This window comes from Trichechus manatus, unplaced genomic scaffold (assembly GCF_000243295.1).
Source record: "Trichechus manatus latirostris isolate Lorelei unplaced genomic scaffold, TriManLat1.0 scaffold00004, whole genome shotgun sequence".
Classification (NCBI taxonomy): Eukaryota; Metazoa; Chordata; class Mammalia; order Sirenia; family Trichechidae; genus Trichechus; species Trichechus manatus.
In genome coordinates, this window is record NW_004443940.1 from 14,740,434 (window position 1) to 14,761,099 (window position 20,666).

Genomic DNA, 20,666 nt, shown 5'->3' on the forward strand with positions numbered 1-20,666 from the left:
CTCTTGGGCTCTGTGTTTAACAACAAGCACACCTGGTAATTCATGTGCAGCCTTCCTAGAAAGTTAGTTTTTGAGGAATGCTGAGCGGGCTTGAATGGTGACAGTTCTTACTGAGACTTGGAAAAAGATAAAGTAGAGAAAAACATTTAGCATTAGATACATAAATTACCCTCACAGGAAAGCTGTTATTTTTAAACAAAAATCTAAATATAGTGTCTGTTCTTAATAGTGGACTTAAATGTTGGGCATGTGAAGTAAGAAAGAAGCTGTTTTCTGTTTAGGAATTTGGAGGCTCCCGAGATCCCAGTGTATTCTGTAAAGGGCCATAAAGAAATTATCAATACTATAGATGGCGTAGGTGGACTAGGAATTGGGGAAGGAGCGCCTGAAATTGTGACTGGCAGCCGAGATGGTGAGTCAAAGTATTCTGTGTATTTTTAATTTTTTTTTTTTTTTTTTTTTTAAGGAAAAGCTCTATGTAACAGTATAGCCTCTCTGTGTGGAAATCCTCCTCAGTCGCCTTGACCCCCTAAATCTAACATACTTGCTTCCACTTTTAGGCAAGTCTGATTGCATATCCTTCCGTTGTTTCAGACTTCTGGGTATTTTGAGACAGAAGCATAGAACTTACTATTTTCATTTTGAGCTGGTTCAGCTACTAAGAATGATAGTTTCCTATGAACCTTGAAGAATTTTAAATTTCTTTGCAGGTTTTTGAGGCAGCTAATGATACAATGTGGGAGGCAGCTTTTCACTTTCTTTTTTTAAAAAGCAGAGTTAGTACTTGTGAAAAATTGTCAGATTGACAGCTGGGTTGAACACTGAAGTTCTGTGTTCCTCCCGCTGAGCATTGTTGAGTGCTCCAAGGGCACCGACTTTGCTTTTCCACCTTGTGACCAGGTCTTCTGGTGTCCAGCTATCCCAAGTGACTGTCACAGAGTCACAATTTTGTGTTGCCTCGTGGTGGGCGTGGTTCATGAGAGATTTGGTATCATAGTTGATTCGACTAGTTTTTAAATAGCTGCTCAAGATCATGAGGAGATTGTTTTCGAAGAAAAATGGGATGTAATTTTATGATAGGCTGTGTTTTAGAAATCAATTTTTTTTTCATTATAAAAGCAATAGGGAATACAGAAGGAAGAAGTTTAGTCTCTACTGCACTAGGCAACCGTTATAATTTTGTTTTACTTTTCCAGTTTTATAGGTAATTTTGCATAATTATTATCAGTATGAATACAATTTTGTATTTTTTTCATTTTGTGTTGCATGCAAATATTGCTCCTTCCATATAGTTTTTATAATTATTATTTTAATAACTACTGTTCCATCATATGCATGTCACAATGTACTTGACCATGACCCTGTTAATTAGCATTCAGCTTGCTTTAAGTTTTTTGGCAGGATGACTTAAAAATAATGGCAAAATGAGTATCATCGTACATGTAACTCTTTTGGAAAACACATACTTTATAATTTTTAAAATGTATTGTCAAATCTTTCCAAGTGCTTATTTACCTTGTCAGCTACAATGGATAAGAATACCATTGCTAGTCTACCCTACCAGCACTGGTTTTCTTTTTTTTTTTCCCCCCTAATTTTGTAGACAAAAACGGTGCTCTATTCTAGTTTGTGTTAACTTCTTTCTGTTTGTTTACTAGTTAATTTTTGGTTTGCATTGTTTATGTTTCTTGCTCATTTAACTATTACAAACTTAACATTTATCTTATCAATTTATATAAACCCTAAAAGTAGCTTTTTTAATGACTAACTTAGTTTTATTCCTGGAGATAAATCTAGTGAAACATCTTCCTTTTCCTGAGTTTATTATCCTTTTTAAAGATTTTTTGTCCTTTTCCTATTCTCTCTCAGATATTTGCCTTTTAGCCATTTTGTTGCGACTGTTTGTATTTCTCCTTAGTCAGTCAGTCAGTGACATCATTTAGTTAGTAGTCTGGTAATTTGAATTAAAATGAGGGAGTTGAAATTAAATTGAGAAAGAATTGTGTTAATTTTATCTAATAGTTCCCTTTTCTCTGTTGCCACAAGGAAGTTAAACTTTATTATATATGAAATAGTGTTCTAAAACTCCATGTAAGAAATCATAGATATGAAAATTAGAGTTTACTCATCTGTATTAAAAAAAATACCAATGCTTATATGAATAGTAAGGAAGCATTTAAAATGACACTGGTATTATTCCAAATAAACAAAGTAATTCATTAGTTTTAGGCTCAAAACAAAGAAAATAAGCCATGATCTGAATTGCACAGTTTCTATTTGCCTTGTCAGCCATCCTTGTGGAGAATTTAAGCAACCCAAACCCATTGCCTTCGAGTCGATTCCGACGCATAGTGACCATACAGGACAGAGTAGAACTGCCCCATAGGGTTTCTAAGGAGGATTCGAACTGCTGACCTTCTGGTTAGCAGCCAAGCTTTTAACAACCATGCAGCAGCGCTCCACAGAGAACTTAGGAATAGCATATTGGCTTTTCTGTGTACGTATTAATTGGAAATCAAGTCAGTAACATGAGTTATTTTTCTGATATTAAATACAGTTTACCCAGTTAGAAGTCTGAAAAATGTGGATATTTTTCAGATGTCATGCCATCTACAGTACTGCCTTGAGTGCAGGAAGCTGTAGGAAGACAATGTAGAAAAGAAACAACTTGAGCCTTCACTATTAATTTTCACCAACTCACGTTTATTCATGACAGGAACTGTCAAGGTGTGGGACCCAAGGCAGAAAGATGATCCTGTCGCTAATATGGAACCTGTACAAGGAGAAAACAAGAGAGACTGTTGGACTGTGGCATTTGGTAAATTATTGAAGAACTCTTACATTTGAAGTAGCAGATGGTAAAAAGCACAGTGCTGCAAGGAAGTCCTGAGAGTCTCTGTGTTGTGTGTTTTGTGGATTATTCTGACAGTTTAGTGAGGCAGATGTTCGTGGTGGTTAATATTGGGCTCTGGGGCCTGGGTTTGAATCCCAGCTCTGCTGTTTATTGGCTGAGTGATGTCACCAAACTTTTCTGTGCTTCGGTTGCTTCATTTATAAAATGCAACTAATAATCGCACCTGCTCAGTAGTGTTGTCATGAGGATTCAGTGAGCTAACACGTGTAAAGTGCTTAAAGTTGTGCTTCGAATATTAAGTCCTCAGAAATAATTGCTATTATTAGTTTGTATTTCTTTTTAATTAGATAATATTGACTTTGCTTAGAACCAAATGCCGTTAATGGTATAAGCAGGGCCTTGAATGCAGCTGGTAACCTAGCAAATCTTATACTTCACTGTACACAGAATATGTTTATTTTCTCGAAAATAGTAATGTCATGACAAAATTGCTTTTTATAAATCTGATATTGTATTCTGTTAATATTCTTAAATGAATATTTATTTTATTGGACTGATATTTGCTCCTGGGTATCTTGCTGAGCACCACCGTTAAACTAATTTTTGCTTCTAGAGGATATGAGCCATATTTAGTTTCAAACTAAGTATTTGTAAGTGGAGGTTGAAGGTATACACGAACTGTTCAACTTTTTATGTTCTTTTTAAATTGGACTGGTATTTATAAAAGGAAAGTTCTAGATTTCCAATTAAAAATTATTATATGGGAATTACTGTGTGTTTGTATATTGTGAGCAATAATGTAAACTTAAGACATGTATGCTTTGGGGAGAAATTTCAGGATTACTATTTAGAATGATCATTTAAAAATGGATATAATAATTAAAAAGTAATTATCTTTGGGTTCATTAAAGCTCTTTTAGCATTGATCTCAAGAACATAAGTGCAGTTTTAAGCCTAGGATATTAAGTTTAAAATAAAACTTATCCATTGATTTGACAATTTTTTATTAATCCCAAGAATATGCAAAGCACCGTGGAGCATGCAGAGATGAAAGTGAAAGCCTCAAGAAGCTTACAGTGTAGTGAAGAGGGCATGATAGCTATAGAAAAAATTATAAGGTAGGAGTGATAAAAGGTCACGAGAGGGATGGATAAATGCAAAAGGAATCCAGAGGGAGAGATAACTGAGGAGGAGGAAATTTCAAACTTACAGAATAGCTTAAAAAGTGTCTGGGGAAGTATGTAGAGGGGAATGTTGTTGCTAGTTGCCATGGAGTCAATTCCGACTCATGGCAACCCCATGTTTACAGATTAGAACTGCTCTGTAGGGTAGAGGGGACTGATGGTTAGAAAAAGCCTTGGAGATGGCTTGGGACCATAGCCAGCGGTGTGGTTTAGATCATCTGCAGGTGGTAAGCCTTTGGAGGTTTTTGCAAGGATGAGATGTAAGCAGATCTTTAGGAAAATTAAACTGGTGGTGGGTGGTCAGGAGAGATGAGTGGTGAGGGGATACGAGTTCAGAAACTCTTTGCGATATTCCAGGGAAGACATAGGTTAGAAGCAATGTGGATGGAGCAGAGAGAATTGATTCAAAAGATAATTTTGTAGCAAAATAAATAGAATTTGACCATTTATTGGATAAGAGAGACAAGGGAAAGGGCTGTGTCCAAGATGACTGGGTTTTGAGGCTGATTGTGAGATGAATGATGTCATTAATTGAAAAATTCCCACAAGGGATAGGGTGGTTTCTGAGGGAAGATGATGACGTCAGTTTTGGACATGATGAGTTTAAGACACAGGTGCACCGTCTAGGTGGAGCCACAGTCGGAAATGCAGAACTGGTGTTTATGAGAAAGAGGGGCTTGGAGGCAGTGGAGAACGAAGGCCTTGGGATAAGATGGCCAGGCAGGCTAGCACAGAGCAGCCTCCCTCTCACTTAACATTGTTTCCCCGGCAAGAGGTACTCAGGAGAGTAATCCTGGACCCAAACAGGATGAATTTAACTAGAGATTGTAACTTACCTTAGGTGTGATCACGTCCATGCAACTAAAGATATGTCACAGTGTACTACAACTTATTTGAGGTTTCCCTTCAAAGATGGAATAACACCAGAACAACAATTTGCAAAATAAATAAGTTTTAAAGTAGTTTCTATTTGTATTCAAATGTAGTTACTGTCAAAGAAAGCAATAGAAGCATAGCTGTATTTCTTCTCCCGGACCCTACTATGTTTGATGAGCGTCGTCTTTTTTTAACAATATATATTTTTTTCTCATGTACTTCTTAGTGTCTTTATTTACCTTCGTCAAGTTGTGCTGACTTCACCCATATTTAGGATTGTCTTTCCCATCACCAAAAGCATCAAGTGTCTGCTGTTTAGAAAGTGATTCCTCCTCTGTCTCCCTCCCATCCCTGGTAACCATCAAAGAACTTTGCTTTCTGTGTGTGTCTGTTCTTGACTTTTGACAATAGTGGGACCATACAATAGTTGTCTTTTTGTGATTGACTTATTTCACTCAGCATAATGTCCTCCAGATTCATCCTTGTTTTAAGACATTTCACAGACTCATTATTCTTTATAGCTGCATATGTATGTGTCACAGTTTGTTTATCCATTCATCTGTTGATGGGCACTTAGGTTGTTTCCATCTTTTTGCTATTGTGAATAATGCTGTAATGAACATAGGTGTGCATATGTCTGTTTGTGTCATTGCTCTTTTATCTCTAGGATAGATAAACCTAGGAGTGAGATTACTGGATCATAAGGTATTTCTATCTCTAGCTTTTTGAGGAAGTGCCATACTGTTTTCCGTAGTGGTTATACCATTTTATAATCCCTCCAACAATGTGTAAGTGTTCCAATCCCCTCACAACCATGCCAGCATTTGTTGTTTTCTGTTTTTTTGATCACTGCCATTTTTGCAGGAGTGAGATGGCATCTCATTGTACTTTTGATTTGCACCTCTCTGATGGCTAATGATCACAAGCATCTCTTCATATATTTGTTGGCCGCCTTAATGTCCTCTTTAGTGAAGTGTCTGTTCATGTCCTTTGCCCATTTTTTGATCAGATTTTTTTGTTGTTGTTCAGTTGTTGAAGTTTTCTATATATTTGAGAGATTAGATCCTTATCAGATATGTCTTTGCCCAAGATTTTTTCCCAGTCTGTAGGTTTTCTTTTAACTTTGTTGTTAAAGTCTTTTGATGAGCATTAAATATTTAATTTTTAGGAGGTCCCAGTTATCTAGGTTATCTTCTGTTCCTGCAGTTTTAGTTTTGCTTGATAGACTATGCTGAAAATTGGGTCCCCTAATTTGGTGGCACGGTGGTTAAGAACTCAGCTGCCAACCAAAAGGTCTGCAGTTCCAATCCACCAGCCGATCCTTGGAGCCCTGATGGGGCAACTCTACTCTGTCTGATCGGGTCGCTATGGGTTGGAATCGACCTGATGGCAATGGATATTGTGCGAGTAGTTATGACCCTGTGTTATCTTCAGGAACTTCATAGTTTTAACTTTAACATTTAGGTCTTTGATCCATTTTGAGTTAGTTTATGTGCATAATGTGAGTTATGAATCCTGATTCATTTTTCTGCATATGGTTATCCAGTTTTGCCAGCACCGTTTGTTAAAGAGATTGTTTTTTCCCCATTGAATGGACTTTGACCCTTTGTCGAAGATCAGCTACCTGTAAATGGATGGATTTACTTCTGGTTCTCAATTCTGTTCCATTGGTCTGTGTGTCTGTCGTTGAACCAGTACCAGGCTGTTTTGATTACCGTGGCTGTATAGTAAGTTTTGACATTGGGAAGTGTGAAGCCTCCTCCTTTGTTCTTCAATATTACTTTAGCTCTTCAGGGCCTCTTTCCTTTCCATATAAAGGTGGAGATTAGTTTGTCTATTTCATTAAAGAATGTTGTTCAGGATGGGATTGGGATTGTATTATAGCTATAGGTTGCTTTGGGTAGTATTGACATTTTCACAATGTTAGGTCTTCTAATCCATGAAGCATGGAATGCTTTACCACTTATGTAGATCTCTTTCAGTTTCTTGTAGTAGCGTTTTGTAGTTTTCCTTGTATAAGTCTTTTATGTCCCTGATTAGGTTTATTCCTAGGTATTTTGTCCTTTTGGGGGCTGTTGTAAGTGGTATTGATTTTTTCATTTCCTTTTCAGAGCCCTCCTTGTTAGTATAGAGGAGCCCAACTCACTTTTGTGTGTTAATCTTGTACCCTGTCACTTTGTTGAATCCTCTGTCAGTTCCAGTAACTTTCTTGTGGAGTCTCTGGGATTTTCTGTGTATAGGATCATGTCATCTGTGAATAAGGATGGCTTTACTTCTTCCTTTCCAATTTGGATACCCTTTATTTCCCTTTCTTGCTTTATTGCTCTAGCTAGGACTTCCAGTACAATGTTGAATAAAAGTGGTGATAAAGGGCATCCTTGTCTCATTGCTGTTCTCAAGGGGAATGCTCTCAATCTTTCTCTGTTGAGAAAAGTGTTGGCTGTTGGTTTCGCATATATACCCTTAATTATGTTGAGGAATTTCCCTGCTATTCCTGTTTTGCTGAGAGTTTTTAATCAGGAAAGAGTGTTGGATGTTTTCAGATGCCTTTTCTGTGTCGCTTGAGATGGTCATGTGATTCTCTTCCTTTGTTTTATTTATGTGGTGAATTATGTTGATTGATTTTCTAATGTTGAACCATCCTTACATACTTGATATGAATCTCACTTGATTGTGATGCATTATTTTTTGATATGCTGTTGAATTCTGTTAGCTAAAATTTTGTTGGGAATTTGTGTGTCTATATTTATGAGGGATATTGGTCTGGAATTTTCTTTTTTAGTGGTGTCTTTGCCTAGCTTTGGAGCCCTGGTGGCACAGTAGTTAAGAGCTCAGCTACTAACCAAAAGATTGGCAGTTCGAATCCACCAGGTGCTTCTTGGAAACCCTGTGGAGCAGGTGGGGTTTTCAATGAGTCAGAATCGACTTGACGGCAATGGGTGTTTGGTGCCTGGCTTTGGTATCAGGGTTATGCTGGCGACTTCATAGAATGATTAGGGAATTTTCCTTCCTTTTCTATGTTCTGGAATAGTTTAAGTAGAATTGGCACCAATTCTTTGAATGTTTGGTAGAGTTCTCCAATGAAGTTGTCTGAGCTGGGATTTTTTGTTGGTGGTGGTGAGAGTTTTTTTATGACATCTTCAGTTTCTTCTTTTGTTATGGATCTTTTCAAATTTTCTAAACTCTGTGTTAGTTTAGGCAGGTGGTGTGTTCCTAGAAATGAGTCCATTTCTTCTAGAGTTTCGAATTTGGAGTACAATTTTCATAATTTTCTGCAATGATCCTTTTTATCTTGGTTGTGTTGTGATGCCACCCGTTTCACTTCTTATTTTGGTTATTTATATCTTTCTGGTTTTTTTTCCTGTCATGGCTTGAATTATGTCCCCCAAAAAATGTGTGTATCAATTTGGTTAGGCCATGATTCCTGGTACTGTGAGATTTTCCTGTATGTTGTAAACCTGCCTCTATGATGTTAATGAGGGAGGAGGGTGGCAGTTGTGTTAGTAAGGCAGGACCTGATCTGCAAGACTGGATTGTGTCCTGAGGCAATCTCTTGAGATGTAAAAGACAGAAGTGAGCAGTGAGACAGGGACCTCATACCATCAAGAAAGCAGTGCCGGGAGCAGAGCACGTCGTTTGGACTGGGGTCCCTGCGCAGAGACGCTCCTAGTCCGGGGGAACACTGAAGAGAAGAAGGCCGACAGAGAGAAAAAGCCTTCGCCTGGAGCTGATGCCTTGAATTTGGACTTTTAGCCTACTTTGACTATGAGGAAATAAACTTCTCTTCATTAAAACCATCCACTTGTGGTATTTCTGTTATGGCAGCACTAGATGACTAAGACATTTCCTTTGTCAGTTTGGCCACTGCTTTGTCAGTTTTATTGATCCTTTCAAAGAACTAACTTCTCGTCTTGTTGATTTTTTTTCCTATTGTTTTTCTGTTTTCTATTTCATTTATTTCTGCTCTGATCTTTATTATATCCTTTTTTTTCTGGTGACTGTGGACTTCTTTTGCTGCTCCTTTTCTAATTGTTCAAGTTATAGGGTTAAGATAACTGATTTTGGTCCTTTCTTATTTTTAGATACATGCATTTATTTTTATAAATTCTCTGAGCACTGCTTTTGCTCTGTCTCAGAGGTTTTGGTATGTTATGTTTTCATTCTCATTTGATTCTAAGAATTTTTTAAGTTCATTTTTTCATTTCTTCTGTTACCCAACAGTTTTTAAGTAAGGTGTTACTCAGTTTCCATGTGTTTAAGTTTTTTCCTTGTTCTTACTGATTTCTCATAGTGTTATGATCAGAGAAGATGCTTTGTATTATTTCGCTGTTTTTTAATTTATTGAGGCTTGCTTTGTGGCCTAAAATATGGTCTGTTCTGGAAAATGATTCATGTGTATTGAAGAAGAATGTGTACTGTACTGCTCTTGGGTGTTCTGTATGTCTATGAGGTCGAATTGATTGATTGTGTTGTTTAAATCTTCTGTATCTTTGTTGCGTTTCCTTCTAGTTCTGTCCATCATTGAAAGTGGTGCATTAAAGTTTCCTACTATTATTGTAAAACTGTCTATTTCTCTTTTCAATTCTGTTAGAGTTTGTTTTATGCATTTTTTAGCTCTGTCATTGGGTGTGTAAATATTTATTATGGTTATGTTCTCTTGGTAGATTGACCGTTTAATCATTATATAATGCCCTTCTTTGTCTCTTATAATGGGTTTTAACTTAAAGTCTCTTTTATCAGAGAGTATTACTGTCACTCCTGCTCTCTTTTTGTTACAGTTGGCTTGATATATTTTTTTCCATCCTTTGATTTTTAACCTATTTATGTCTTTGTGTTTAAGGTCCGTCTCTTATAGGCAACATATTGATGGGTTATGTTTTTTTATCCAGTCTGTCACTCTGTCTCTTGACTGGTGCTTTTAAACCATTTACATTCAGTGTGATTATTGATAGATATGAATTTACTGCTGCCATTTTGTTAAGCTTTTTTTTTTTTGTGGTGTTAATGGTTTCTTTGTTCTTAATTTTCTGTGCTCAGTTCTTTTTGTTTATGGATTTCTTTTCGTGTCGTTTGTTGTTGTCGACTTTGTGTTTACTGAATCTTTGATTTTCTTCTTTATTTTGGTGAGTATATTTATTAATTTTCTTTGTGGTTGCTCTGAAATTTACCTTTACCTTCCTAAGCTTAAAATAGTGTGTTATATCTTGATATCACCTTGACTTCCTCTCCGTACAGAAGTTCTGTAGCTACACCATTTATTCCCCCTTTTTGTTTTGAAGTTTTCATGGTTTACAGATTGACATTTCTGGTTCCCTGTTTTCAGTTTTGCAGGTTTATGTTACTTTTGAGAGGTCATTATCTGGGTTGGTATCTGGGTGATGGTGTTGTATGCCTTAATCTCAGGTTGTTGTCTGATGTCATTGGTTCTCTGTCTGAAGGACTCCCTTTAGTATTTCTTGTAAGTTTGATCTGGTTTTTATAAATTTCCTACATATCTGTTTATCTGGGAATGTCCTAGTTTCACCATCATGTTTGAAAAACAGTTTTGCTGGATATATGATTCTTGGTTGACAGTTCTTTTCTTTCAGGGTTTTATATATGTCATCCTATTGCCTTCTTGCCTGCATGGTTTCTGCTGAGAAATCAGCATTTAGTCTTATTGGGGCCCCTTTGTAGGTGATATTTTGTTTTTCACGAGATTGTCTCAGAATTCTTTCTTTGTCTTTGGTTTTGGAAAGTTTAATTATGATATGTCTTGGTGACTTTATTTTGTGGTCTATCCTGTGTAGAGTTTGTTGAACTTCTTGGATGGAAATATTCTCATCTTTCATGATATTAGGAGGGAAATTTTCTTCCAATAAATCTTCAAAATTTCTCTCTGTACTGTTCATTTCTCCTCCTGGTCTGGAAGTCCTACTACATGTAAATTATTCCTCTAGATAGTGTCCCACATAACTCTTAGCTTTTCTTCTTTTTTCTGATTGTTCCTCAGACAAATTAGTATCAAGGGATTTGTCCTCTATTTCACTGATTCTTTTCTCCATTGATTCAATTCTACTTTTATGTTCTTCCATTGAGTTATCTATTTCTGATATTTTATTGTTAGTCTTCTGGATTTCTAGTTGTTTTTGTATAGTTTTAATTGCCTACTTATTTTGTCATTTTTTTTCTTATACTGTTTTCCTGAATTCTTCTAGGTCTTTGTTTGTGTTTTCCTTGATATCTTTGAGGATCCTATGTATAGTCTTTTGAATTCCTTATCAGGTAGCTCTGTTACCATTTCTTCTTCATACAGGTTTTCTGCCTCTTTATTTTGATCACTAGTTTGAGCCATCTTATACTGTTTCTTCATATGGTTTGTTATTGGCTGTGTCTCTGAGGCATTAAGGTGTTAGTTTATTTATTTATATATTTCTTTATTGACTATATGTATATATGTTTTGTGCTGATTTTTTTTGATGTATCTGGAGCTTTGTTTCTTCTTTTTTTCTTTAGAATATCTTTCTTCCCTTGTATTATTTTAATTGTTTTGTGGCTCTGGTCTGTGTGACTTTGGTGGTGTCTGTTAGTTGAGCATGATTTCCTCTCACTAGTGAGTATGATGGGTCACACCCATGTGCAAGTCCTCTGTGGTTAGACTCATATGTCTTCCCTTATTGGATTAAGTGTATGTGAGAGAGCAGATTCTTTCCCAGATATTGGGTGACAAGTGTTGGGTGGTCAGGATCCCTCCACGGCCCTTGTGGGACCATAGGGTCCTTCCAGGTTGGTCCTAGCAGTGTGTTCTGTATCCAGACGTTCCTGTATCCAGTGTGAGGGAGAGCTACACAAATGGACAGGGGTAGGCCTGCTGTGCATACACGAATTGGTGTCTCAGTAGGTGGTGGGGTATTACGGGGTTTCAGTGCACATTCAGAAAACCTACAGGAACTGTTTGGGTGTGGGATGGGTAACATTGCAGCTGGGCAGAAGTTGGATGATGGCACTAGGATCTCCTGTTTGTCATTTGGCAGAGGTGCAGATGGCTTCTGTCAGGGTGTGAGTGGCATTGTTGATGAGGTGATGTGTCTGTCCACCTGGTCACCAGGGCATGGGTGCAGGGAGCGTTCTCGCCATTGCTGGGTTGGGGGCTTGTCATTTCTTCTGGGATTGTTTGCACAGAATCTCTGCCACTAGCTGTGCTCTCTTTGCCGTGCCATCCCAAAATGGCCACTCTGCTCCACGCCAGCTTGGAGGGTGCAGTTGATCCACGAATCTCTGTTTTCCCACTGGCCTCCTTCTGCCTCTCCTTCCAATTAGTGCTGAATCTGTTTCTTGAACTGTCAGTTTGATGTTCTTGGATCCAAGGTCGTTTTTTTTGTATCTTGTTTTACTTAGTTTCTTGAGTCTTTGTTGTCAGGGGGTCATTATGGCACGTGTAATTAAGGCGTCATATTGACCAGATTCTCTTTTTGAAACAATATTAAATACAAAAGTAGAGTCTTGATACCCTGTAAGGATTATTAAAATGGAGTTCTACCTAATGTGATTTTATATATGATTTGGTATAAGTTATATATGTAGTGTCATAAATCTTTTTTAAGAAGCCTTCAAATTAATATTTAAAATCATCTGAAATGTTGTATCTTGATTTCCAGGCAATGCTTATAATCAAGAGGAACGCGTTGTTTGTGCTGGCTATGACAACGGGGATATTAAACTGTTTGACCTCAGAAATATGTCATTGCGGTGGGAGACTAACATAAAAAATGGGGTAATGTACATTCTGATACTTTTTAGTTTCTCTGAGCATGTTTTCAACTACTAGAAAAGGAAAGTGCCTCTAGTAACCATCTCAGTACAACCCCTCTTAACCTTTTGGGATCATGAAGCCCTTTGAGAATCTAATGGAAATCATGAATCCTCTCTTCAGAAGGTGAACACACACACACAGATGTGGAGTGTGCAATGCCAGGTGAGCCACCAGCCCCTCGCGCTATCTGTGGAGCCCTCGGGCTATCTGTGGAGCCCTTGGGCCATGCAGTGTGAAGATATCAAAGCCAGCAAGTAAGAGGCCTTTTTCCCTTTATAATTTTGGAATGCCTGAAATGGTAACAGCCTCCTTAGGTACTCTCGGATTTTTGGTTCCTGAGTTGCACACCTTAAGTGAGGAATGCAGTTTTTTCCTTTTGTTTAAAGTCAGACTTAACTGAAGGAGCCCTGGTGGTGCAGTGGTTAAGCACTCAGCTGCTAACCGAAAGGTTGATAGTTTGAACCCATTCCGCGGGAGAAAGATGTGGCGGTATGTATCTGTAAAGATTATAGCCTTGGAAACCCTATGGGGCAGTTCTACTCTGTCCTGTAGGGTTGCTACTAGTCAGAATCGACTCAACAGCAACAGGTTTGACTTACTGTATTAAGTAATGTAAAAAATTAAGTTATGACCATAAATACATGGAATTTGGAACCCCTCCCAAGTGGGCATGACATGACAATGAAAGATGATTTTTGTTGATCTTATTAACCAAGAAATATATTTTTTACAGGTAGAAGTTCTTGATATGTTGATTTAAACTATAAAATGATTGAACACTTTCACATGAGCTGATTAAGTTTAAAGCTGTTTTACTTAGTTATAAAAGCCTCCTGAATAATAACGAAGGTACCATCGATAAATACTCTCTCTTTTCAGGTATGTAGCGTGGAGTTTGACAGAAAAGACATAAGTATGAATAAGTTAGTTGCTACATCTCTGGAAGGAAAGTTCCATGTTTTTGACATGAGAACACAGCATCCAACCAAAGGTTTTGCTTCTGTTTCAGAAAAGGTAAACATGAGGGAAATGTCTTTCTATAAAGAGGAATGATGACTTGGTTTAGACTAATAGAATTAGTCACAAAAGTTTCTTCCAGGTCTTTATGTGCAGGAAGCTATTTTTGATATGTTCTTGTGGGATTTTGACAAGTTTTTCTGTGCAAAGAGTGCTTTCCCAAAGTTTATCAATTCTAGACTTTTGATTATAGTAAGACCTCAGTTGGCTGGGAATTGTGTAGCTTAGTGGCAATCACAAGAAAACTAGCCTGATATTTTTTAATAACTATATAATATTTGTATTGATAACCAATTATGTATTTTTCAAAATGCATCTACGTGTATATTATGTTATTTTATCATATTTTATTTAATATTCCCATTTGCTGTATAGATGAAAGAACTTGTTTAAAGGGCTAATCACTGAGATTGGTACCTAGTAGATGCTCAAAAAGATTTTATTTATTTATACTTTGCCTTGTTCCAAATAGTATTTGAGGTAGTTTAGAGGGAAACATACTACAGGATTCGAAAACTAGATGAGGAAAACAGAAGCAGGGAAAAGGAAAAATTCTGGTTAAAAACCTAACATGATTTCTGGAGTAAGGGGATTACGTATAATTGATGCTGAAATGTTCTGTCATTTGCAAGAGACGAGTTGCAACTTTTAACTCTTTGCTTCCTTGTGTATAAAAATAAAGAAGAAAGAACGATCAGTTACAGGTAAGATTAAAATACATAAATTGCTCAGGAAATAAGAATTCACTCTTGCTTCCTCTTCCTCCACCATGATTCAATAGTATTTCCCAAATCTTCCTATTTTGTAGTATTTCATTATTACTATAATAATAATAATTGTACATTTCTGTTGCTGCCTGATGAGCGAAATTCTTAGCAGGTAGCTATAAATTAGAATATTGTTTTGCCTTTGTCATTTCAGAATATACTAAGTATCTATCAGCAACATATAGCACTTTACTGAATTGTTCATATACAGTTTGCACCACATTTCTCATTATCTGTAAATAATAGTGTCATCTCCAAAAATTTTTTGTTATGCAGTCACGTGCCGGATAACATCCATTCGGGCAACATCTAACTGCATGTATGGCCACAGTCCCTTAAGGTTATAACAAAGTTTAGAAATCTCAATCGGAGAACAGGATGTAGTGGACGTAACACTTAAGAAACACTCCCAAACCGTACAGTGTTTTCAGGAGCATCACAAACTAGTGTGTGCATTTGTTATTAAAAACCATTGTATGTATTTAACTCAAATTTTTAATATAATAGGCTTTATGGCAGTCCATTCTTAAGTATGAGTTGTCTGTAAGTTGGATGTCCATAACCTAGGGATTGCCTGTATATAATACGGTGTTCTTACAACATCCAAATCACATAACATCCTATTTCACAGAACGTATCGTGGGCATTAAGCAGCATATGACTGTATTTAGTTAACCCAGTAATTGCAAAATCTGTCAAGTAAATGGCTCTGTTGTATTTTAAGGGGGTCACTTCCCCTCTTGTTTTTGTGGTTTTATCAACTTTACTTCCAGAAGAAACAAGCTTAAGGTACAAAACAAATTAAAATAAGTTCATCAGCTTGAACCTAATATCTTGGCGGCTCTCACACACTTAGAGTGTATATTTTAAGATACGTGTTTTTACCTACTGGTGGTTATTCTCTCAAAAGAGTATTAAAATCAAATGCCAAGACTAATCACTGACTAAAATGTTAAGTGTACATGTGTGGGTTAGCTCAAGTTAGCCATTCTCAGTGCTTCTACAGATCAGAAGGCATTCATCTCTCTCCCTCTGTCCCTCCCTCCTTTCCTTCTCTCCCTCCTGTAGTTCTCCCATAGTGAATATAATGCTACTAGGATTAATTTAGGGAGCGCTGGTGGCACAGTGGTTAAAGTGCTCAGCTTCTAACCAGAAGATTGGCGATTCGAACCCACTAGCTACTTCACAGGAGAAGGATGTGGCAGTCTGTTTCCAGAAAGGTTCACTGCCTTGGAAACCCTGTGGGGCAGTTTTACTCGGTCCTGTAGGGTCACTGTGAGTTGGAATAGACTAGATGGTGGTGGGCTTTTTTGGTTAGGGTTGATTTACGGGCTATTATTGAGGTGCTAACAAGCTGTTAACCTTCCAGTTGCTGTTTTTTATCTTTTAGCTTAAATATGACTGTTAAAGGCCTTAGCTTGTTATGACCATAACACTGTTTATAAATCCTCAAGGTCCCTATTTTGCGGACTAGAGAAATCAGGTGGCAGTAAATGGAGGGTAAGGTTCTGGGAGCTTGAAGTGGAAATTCAGTCAGTGTTTTTCTTTTTCCTTGGGAAGAACTGTATGTTTTTGTTTTTTGAGTGTTTTGTTTTCCCTCAGAATGAACTAGAAATAATTGAAATGTGTAAAATCCATTTTTGTGATTTATGTGGTACTATAAGCTTAAATGGGCTTTTAATTTGATAACATCTTTTCTTTTTAAATATTTACTAGAGCTATGTTTCTTAAAACAATAAAGAAGAATGATGCTTTTTCTAATTTCTGATTAGTTCCTATAAATCTCTGTAGCCATTGTAAAGAGATGTGCCAAAAAAAAACCTTAATTACTTTTATAACAGCTGTTGGAATTCAAGTAGTAAAAAAATTTTTATTTACAGGGTTTGTCTTCTAGGGCAGTCTTTACCATAGAAATGTATAAACCACCTGTGTGTCTCTGGTCCTGTTTAGGCTCATAAATCTACCGTATGGCAGGTCCGCCACCTGCCACAGAACAGAGAGCTCTTTCTGACTGCTGGAGGTGCCGGTGGCCTTCACCTCTGGAAGTAGTAAGTCTCTCCTAGTGCTTGTTGCTGACCTTCGAGGTATTTGTGGACATAAAGTAGGGTTAGACTGAACTTTTTATCTTTTTTGATTCCTTTGACTTAGTTCATTTTGATATGATTTTAAATTTCATGGTATTACGTTACTATTGTTCTCTAAGCATTTTATTTTTTTGCTAATATATTTATTTTATACTTAGTAAACAGTAACCTTTTTTTTTTTTCTTAGTTCATGTGGCTTATCAGCCCAAACATAAAACTCTCTTCTTTTTTTTTTTTTTTAATTGTACTTTAGATGAAGGTTTACAGAGCCAAACTAGTTTCTCATTAAATAGTTAATACACATATTGTTTTGTGACATTGGTTGCCAATCCCACAACATGTCAACATTCTCCCCTTCTCAACCTTGGGTTCCTGGTTACCGGCTTTCCTGTCCCCTCTTGCCTTCTAGTCCTTGCCCCTGGGCTGGTGTGACCTTTATTCTGGTTTTATTTTGTGGACCTGTCTAATCTTTGGGTGAAGGGTGTACCACAGGAGTGACTTCATTACTGCGTTTTAAGGGTATCTGGGGGCCATACTCTCCGTGCTCTCAGGGTTTCTGCAGTCTCTTATCAGACCAGTAAGTCTGGTCCTTTTTGTGTGTGTGTGTGAGTCAGAATTTTGCACTACATTTTTCTCCAGCTCTGTCCGGCACCCTTTATAGTGATCTCTGTCAGAGCAATCGGTGGTGGCAGCCAGGCACCATCTAGTTGTGGTGGACTCAGTCTGGTGGAGGCTGTGGTAGTTGTGGTCCATTAGTACACTATCCTTTGACACACTAAGTATACTTGTCATTTTAATGGTATCTTCAGTATATTAGAGTAGCTAGGCCTGGTGGCACAATTGTTAAGTGCTCAAGCGGCTGCTAACCAGAAGGTTGTGGTTCGAGCTCACCAGCCACTCCATGGGAGAAACACCTGGCAATCTGCTCCCATAAAAATTTACAGCCTAGGAAACCCTGTGGGGCAGTTTTACTTTTGTGATATAGGGTCGCTGTGAGTCAGAACTGACTCAGTGGCACACAACAGCAGCAGGAACATTCTTACCATAGACTTGAAACCCTGGTTTTTGCTTCTTTTATTAAAGTATGAAAATTTTGGCCAAGGAATTTTTTCAAATATTATCTCCTAATTATCTCTAGAAGATAGGAAAGGGGTTAGAATTAAAATTTTTACATCATGATCCTTCGCTTGCTTCTATTCAGAAAACAGCCCACAGCTTTTGATTGATCTCCAGGGAAAGCCTTATCTTTGCATTTGCTTTTTGCCTCCTCCAGGCAGGGTGAGTTAACAGTGAGAGCTGTGTTACCAGGCACTGTACTCTGTGAATCCCAAACGCCTGAGGGGCCAGATGTCTTTGAAAAGGCCTGATAGAAATGGAGAGTTATGAGTATTTCTGAACACCTTAGCTAAACAGTATCAACTTGGAGGGAAAAAAAAATATTGGAGGGAAAAAAAAATATTTCTCTAAAATATCACTCAGGAAAAGAGAAAAAACACTTGTCCATAAGTGAAAGTTATTTCAAAAGAAAGTTTGATTAATAATGTAAGAAGAAAAACTCCATCTTCAGTATGTCTGGGATTTCACGTTTACACAATACTTCTCTGTTAGCTCCCTTTCCAAGCTAGAGTGGGTTTTGAAAAGCAGGGCTCCAAGGGACAAGTAAACTTATTAAAGAATGCTAGATCAGTCTAGAGCTTTCATAGTAAAAGAGAAAATACAGACGTATCCTAAACAGAAATGGTGTTAAAAATTTTCCAGTAGGCCGCACACTTTTCTGCCTCACACTTTTAGGAGATGTTTTGGGCATAACATTGAGCTTGAAACAGTGTGTCTTTATTTGCATATAACTGAAAAATTAGAAAGATTCTTTAAGTATCAGTTCAGTATTTGTATGAAAATAAAATGGCGAATGCTAAGATTTATCCCTTCTTACCCCTTGGATCTTGTTTTTCAGTGAATACCCTATTCAGCGGTCAAAGAAAGACTCCGAGGGTGTGGAGATGGGAGTCGCGGGCTCCGTCAGCCTCCTGCAGAACGTGACGTTGTCTACCCAGCCCATTTCAAGTTTGGACTGGAGTCCAGACAAAAGGGGCCTCTGCATCTGTAGTTCATTTGACCAAATGGTGAGAGTACTGATTGTTACAAAACTCCACAAAATTTGATCAAGATTTTGGACTTGAGAGCTTCCAGAGGAACTCTCATGGAATGTAAGATATGTTCTGGGAACCTCTGACTGAACAAAGTTGGGCTTTGATGAAAAAAGTCCCAGACGCAAACTGGGCGTGCTCCTGTGCGCGGGTGTGAAACACCAAGGGCTGTCAGAGTGACCTGCCTGACTGACTTGCTGCTGGGCGTGGGGCACCGCTCTCCAGAGCCAGCTCTCTCCTCTCCCCTCCATTTCCACTAAAAGACAGTTGTTGTCTATATGTACACATATTTTTAACTAGTGCTGCATCTCCAAAGTTCCATATTTTATCTTGACACCTGTATTGCACCTTAGTGTTTACAGTGTTGCGATAAGGATTATTTAATTTTGTTTAAAACAGTTTGCCTTGAGAAAACAACTGTGTATTTACCTTCAGAAGTAAACTCTGAGAGATTTCAGTGTCAGGAAGTTTCTGTACAGAATATTACAAAATTTCAGAATAGCACTGTCAGACTAAATTTGGGTAACTGTTTTCAGCAGGATAACTGATAATATGAAATCCTGTGATTCACAGAGACCTCTTTTTTCGTGAAAGTACAGGGAATTGAGTTAGTGAGACTTTTGATTGTTGACTGTGGCAAGTGATACTGTTGAGATGTACAAGGTTGTGGGGGCTTTATGGCGTTATTTTTTGTCAATCCTTTTTATATATCTTATGAATAAACTTTTTTGAAATCTGCGAAGGCTTCGATTCTGTTAACAGTAGTAATAAAGCCAACTCTGTCACTTCTGTTTGCTTTATGAGTTCTTAATGAGTACCAGTTAATTCACCTTGTTTCTTTAATGTTCACCCCATTTTTGGCTAAGCCTTCAGAGGTATTCACTCTTTCATTAAGCCTACCTTCTCCCACCTCCATTCAAGAGACTAAGTTAGTTGCGGTCTAGTAGATTTCGACTCATGGCGACTCCACGTGTATCAGAGTAGAACTGTGCTCCACAGGGTTTTAATGGCTGATTTTTTAGAAGTAGATCACCAGGCCTTTCTTCTGAGGTTCTTCTGGGTGGACTCAAACCTTGCCACCTAAAACATAATATGTAATTTTGTGTGATTTCAGGGGTTTGTGGAGAGTTACTTGTTTGGAGTATTAAGTTCAAGAAGGTTAACTTTTTTTTTTTTTAATTTCCAAAATCTTTTATAGAACAATGCTTTGAACATTATTACAAAAGTAAAAAATTAAATTGAACCTTAAAGCTGATCCCTGCTGTGTGTGGGTTTTTGTTTTTTTGAATTTGCAAAGGAAAATGGAAGCCAGCCCAGTACAAAAAATATGAAAGGGAAATGTCATACATTTCCCACTAAAAAGTCTGATTGCTCTTCAATCCTAAAGTTCATGTTTGGTGAATTTATTTCTATTTAATTATAATTTATTTCCAGTCCTAAGCACTATTTCCATCCAGATGCAGTCCAAAGACACATGCAGTAGAACATAAATAGAGCTCTTTACCTCATGCATGTCTGTAAACTCACAAAATTAAACTTGAAGATAGGACAGTATATTCTGTGGCCTCCTAAATACTTGAGTGATTTAGATGGGTAAATTGTATGTGTTTACAAGAAAAATAATTTGTTTCTGTTAATGTCTGAGGATTGTCCAACACACACATACACACACACACACACACACACAAAAACTATTTCATCCTTTTTCTGCTTGAGAACAGCCAAAAAAGTTTCTGGCAAATACTTAGGGCTTCATGAGATGTACAATTCAGTAATACCCAAGGCAATAGCAGCTCTGCCTCTTAACTTTTAGTGACTTGTCTTTCCCCAGGAAAGAAGGCATTCTCTCCTAGGGTGTGCATTCTGGAGCCCACATCTTTGTTTTAACTGAAGATCCAGTCGTGCTCTGTCCCCTTGTGGGAAATGTTGGCATTGCACACCTTTC

The 20,666-nt window shown here is 37.5% G+C and overlaps 1 protein-coding gene across 2 annotated transcripts in view; it reads left to right on the forward strand.

Annotated features, from left to right (window-relative positions):
- Positions 1 to 19,834, forward strand: part of DNAAF10 (dynein axonemal assembly factor 10) — a 32,687-nt gene extending 12,853 nt beyond the window's left edge. For both annotated transcript variants that reach the window (XM_004369257.2, XM_023733148.1), the window contains exons 3-8: positions 282 to 412; positions 2,717 to 2,818; positions 12,552 to 12,667; positions 13,586 to 13,720; positions 16,441 to 16,538; positions 18,529 to 19,834. In XM_004369257.2, coding sequence (XP_004369314.1) covers positions 282 to 412; positions 2,717 to 2,818; positions 12,552 to 12,667; positions 13,586 to 13,720; positions 16,441 to 16,538; positions 18,529 to 18,736 — 790 coding nt within the window. In that variant the 3' untranslated portion in view covers positions 18,737 to 19,834. The remainder of the gene's footprint in view (positions 1 to 281; positions 413 to 2,716; positions 2,819 to 12,551; positions 12,668 to 13,585; positions 13,721 to 16,440; positions 16,539 to 18,528) is intronic.
- Positions 19,835 to 20,666: the final 832 nt, after the last annotated feature.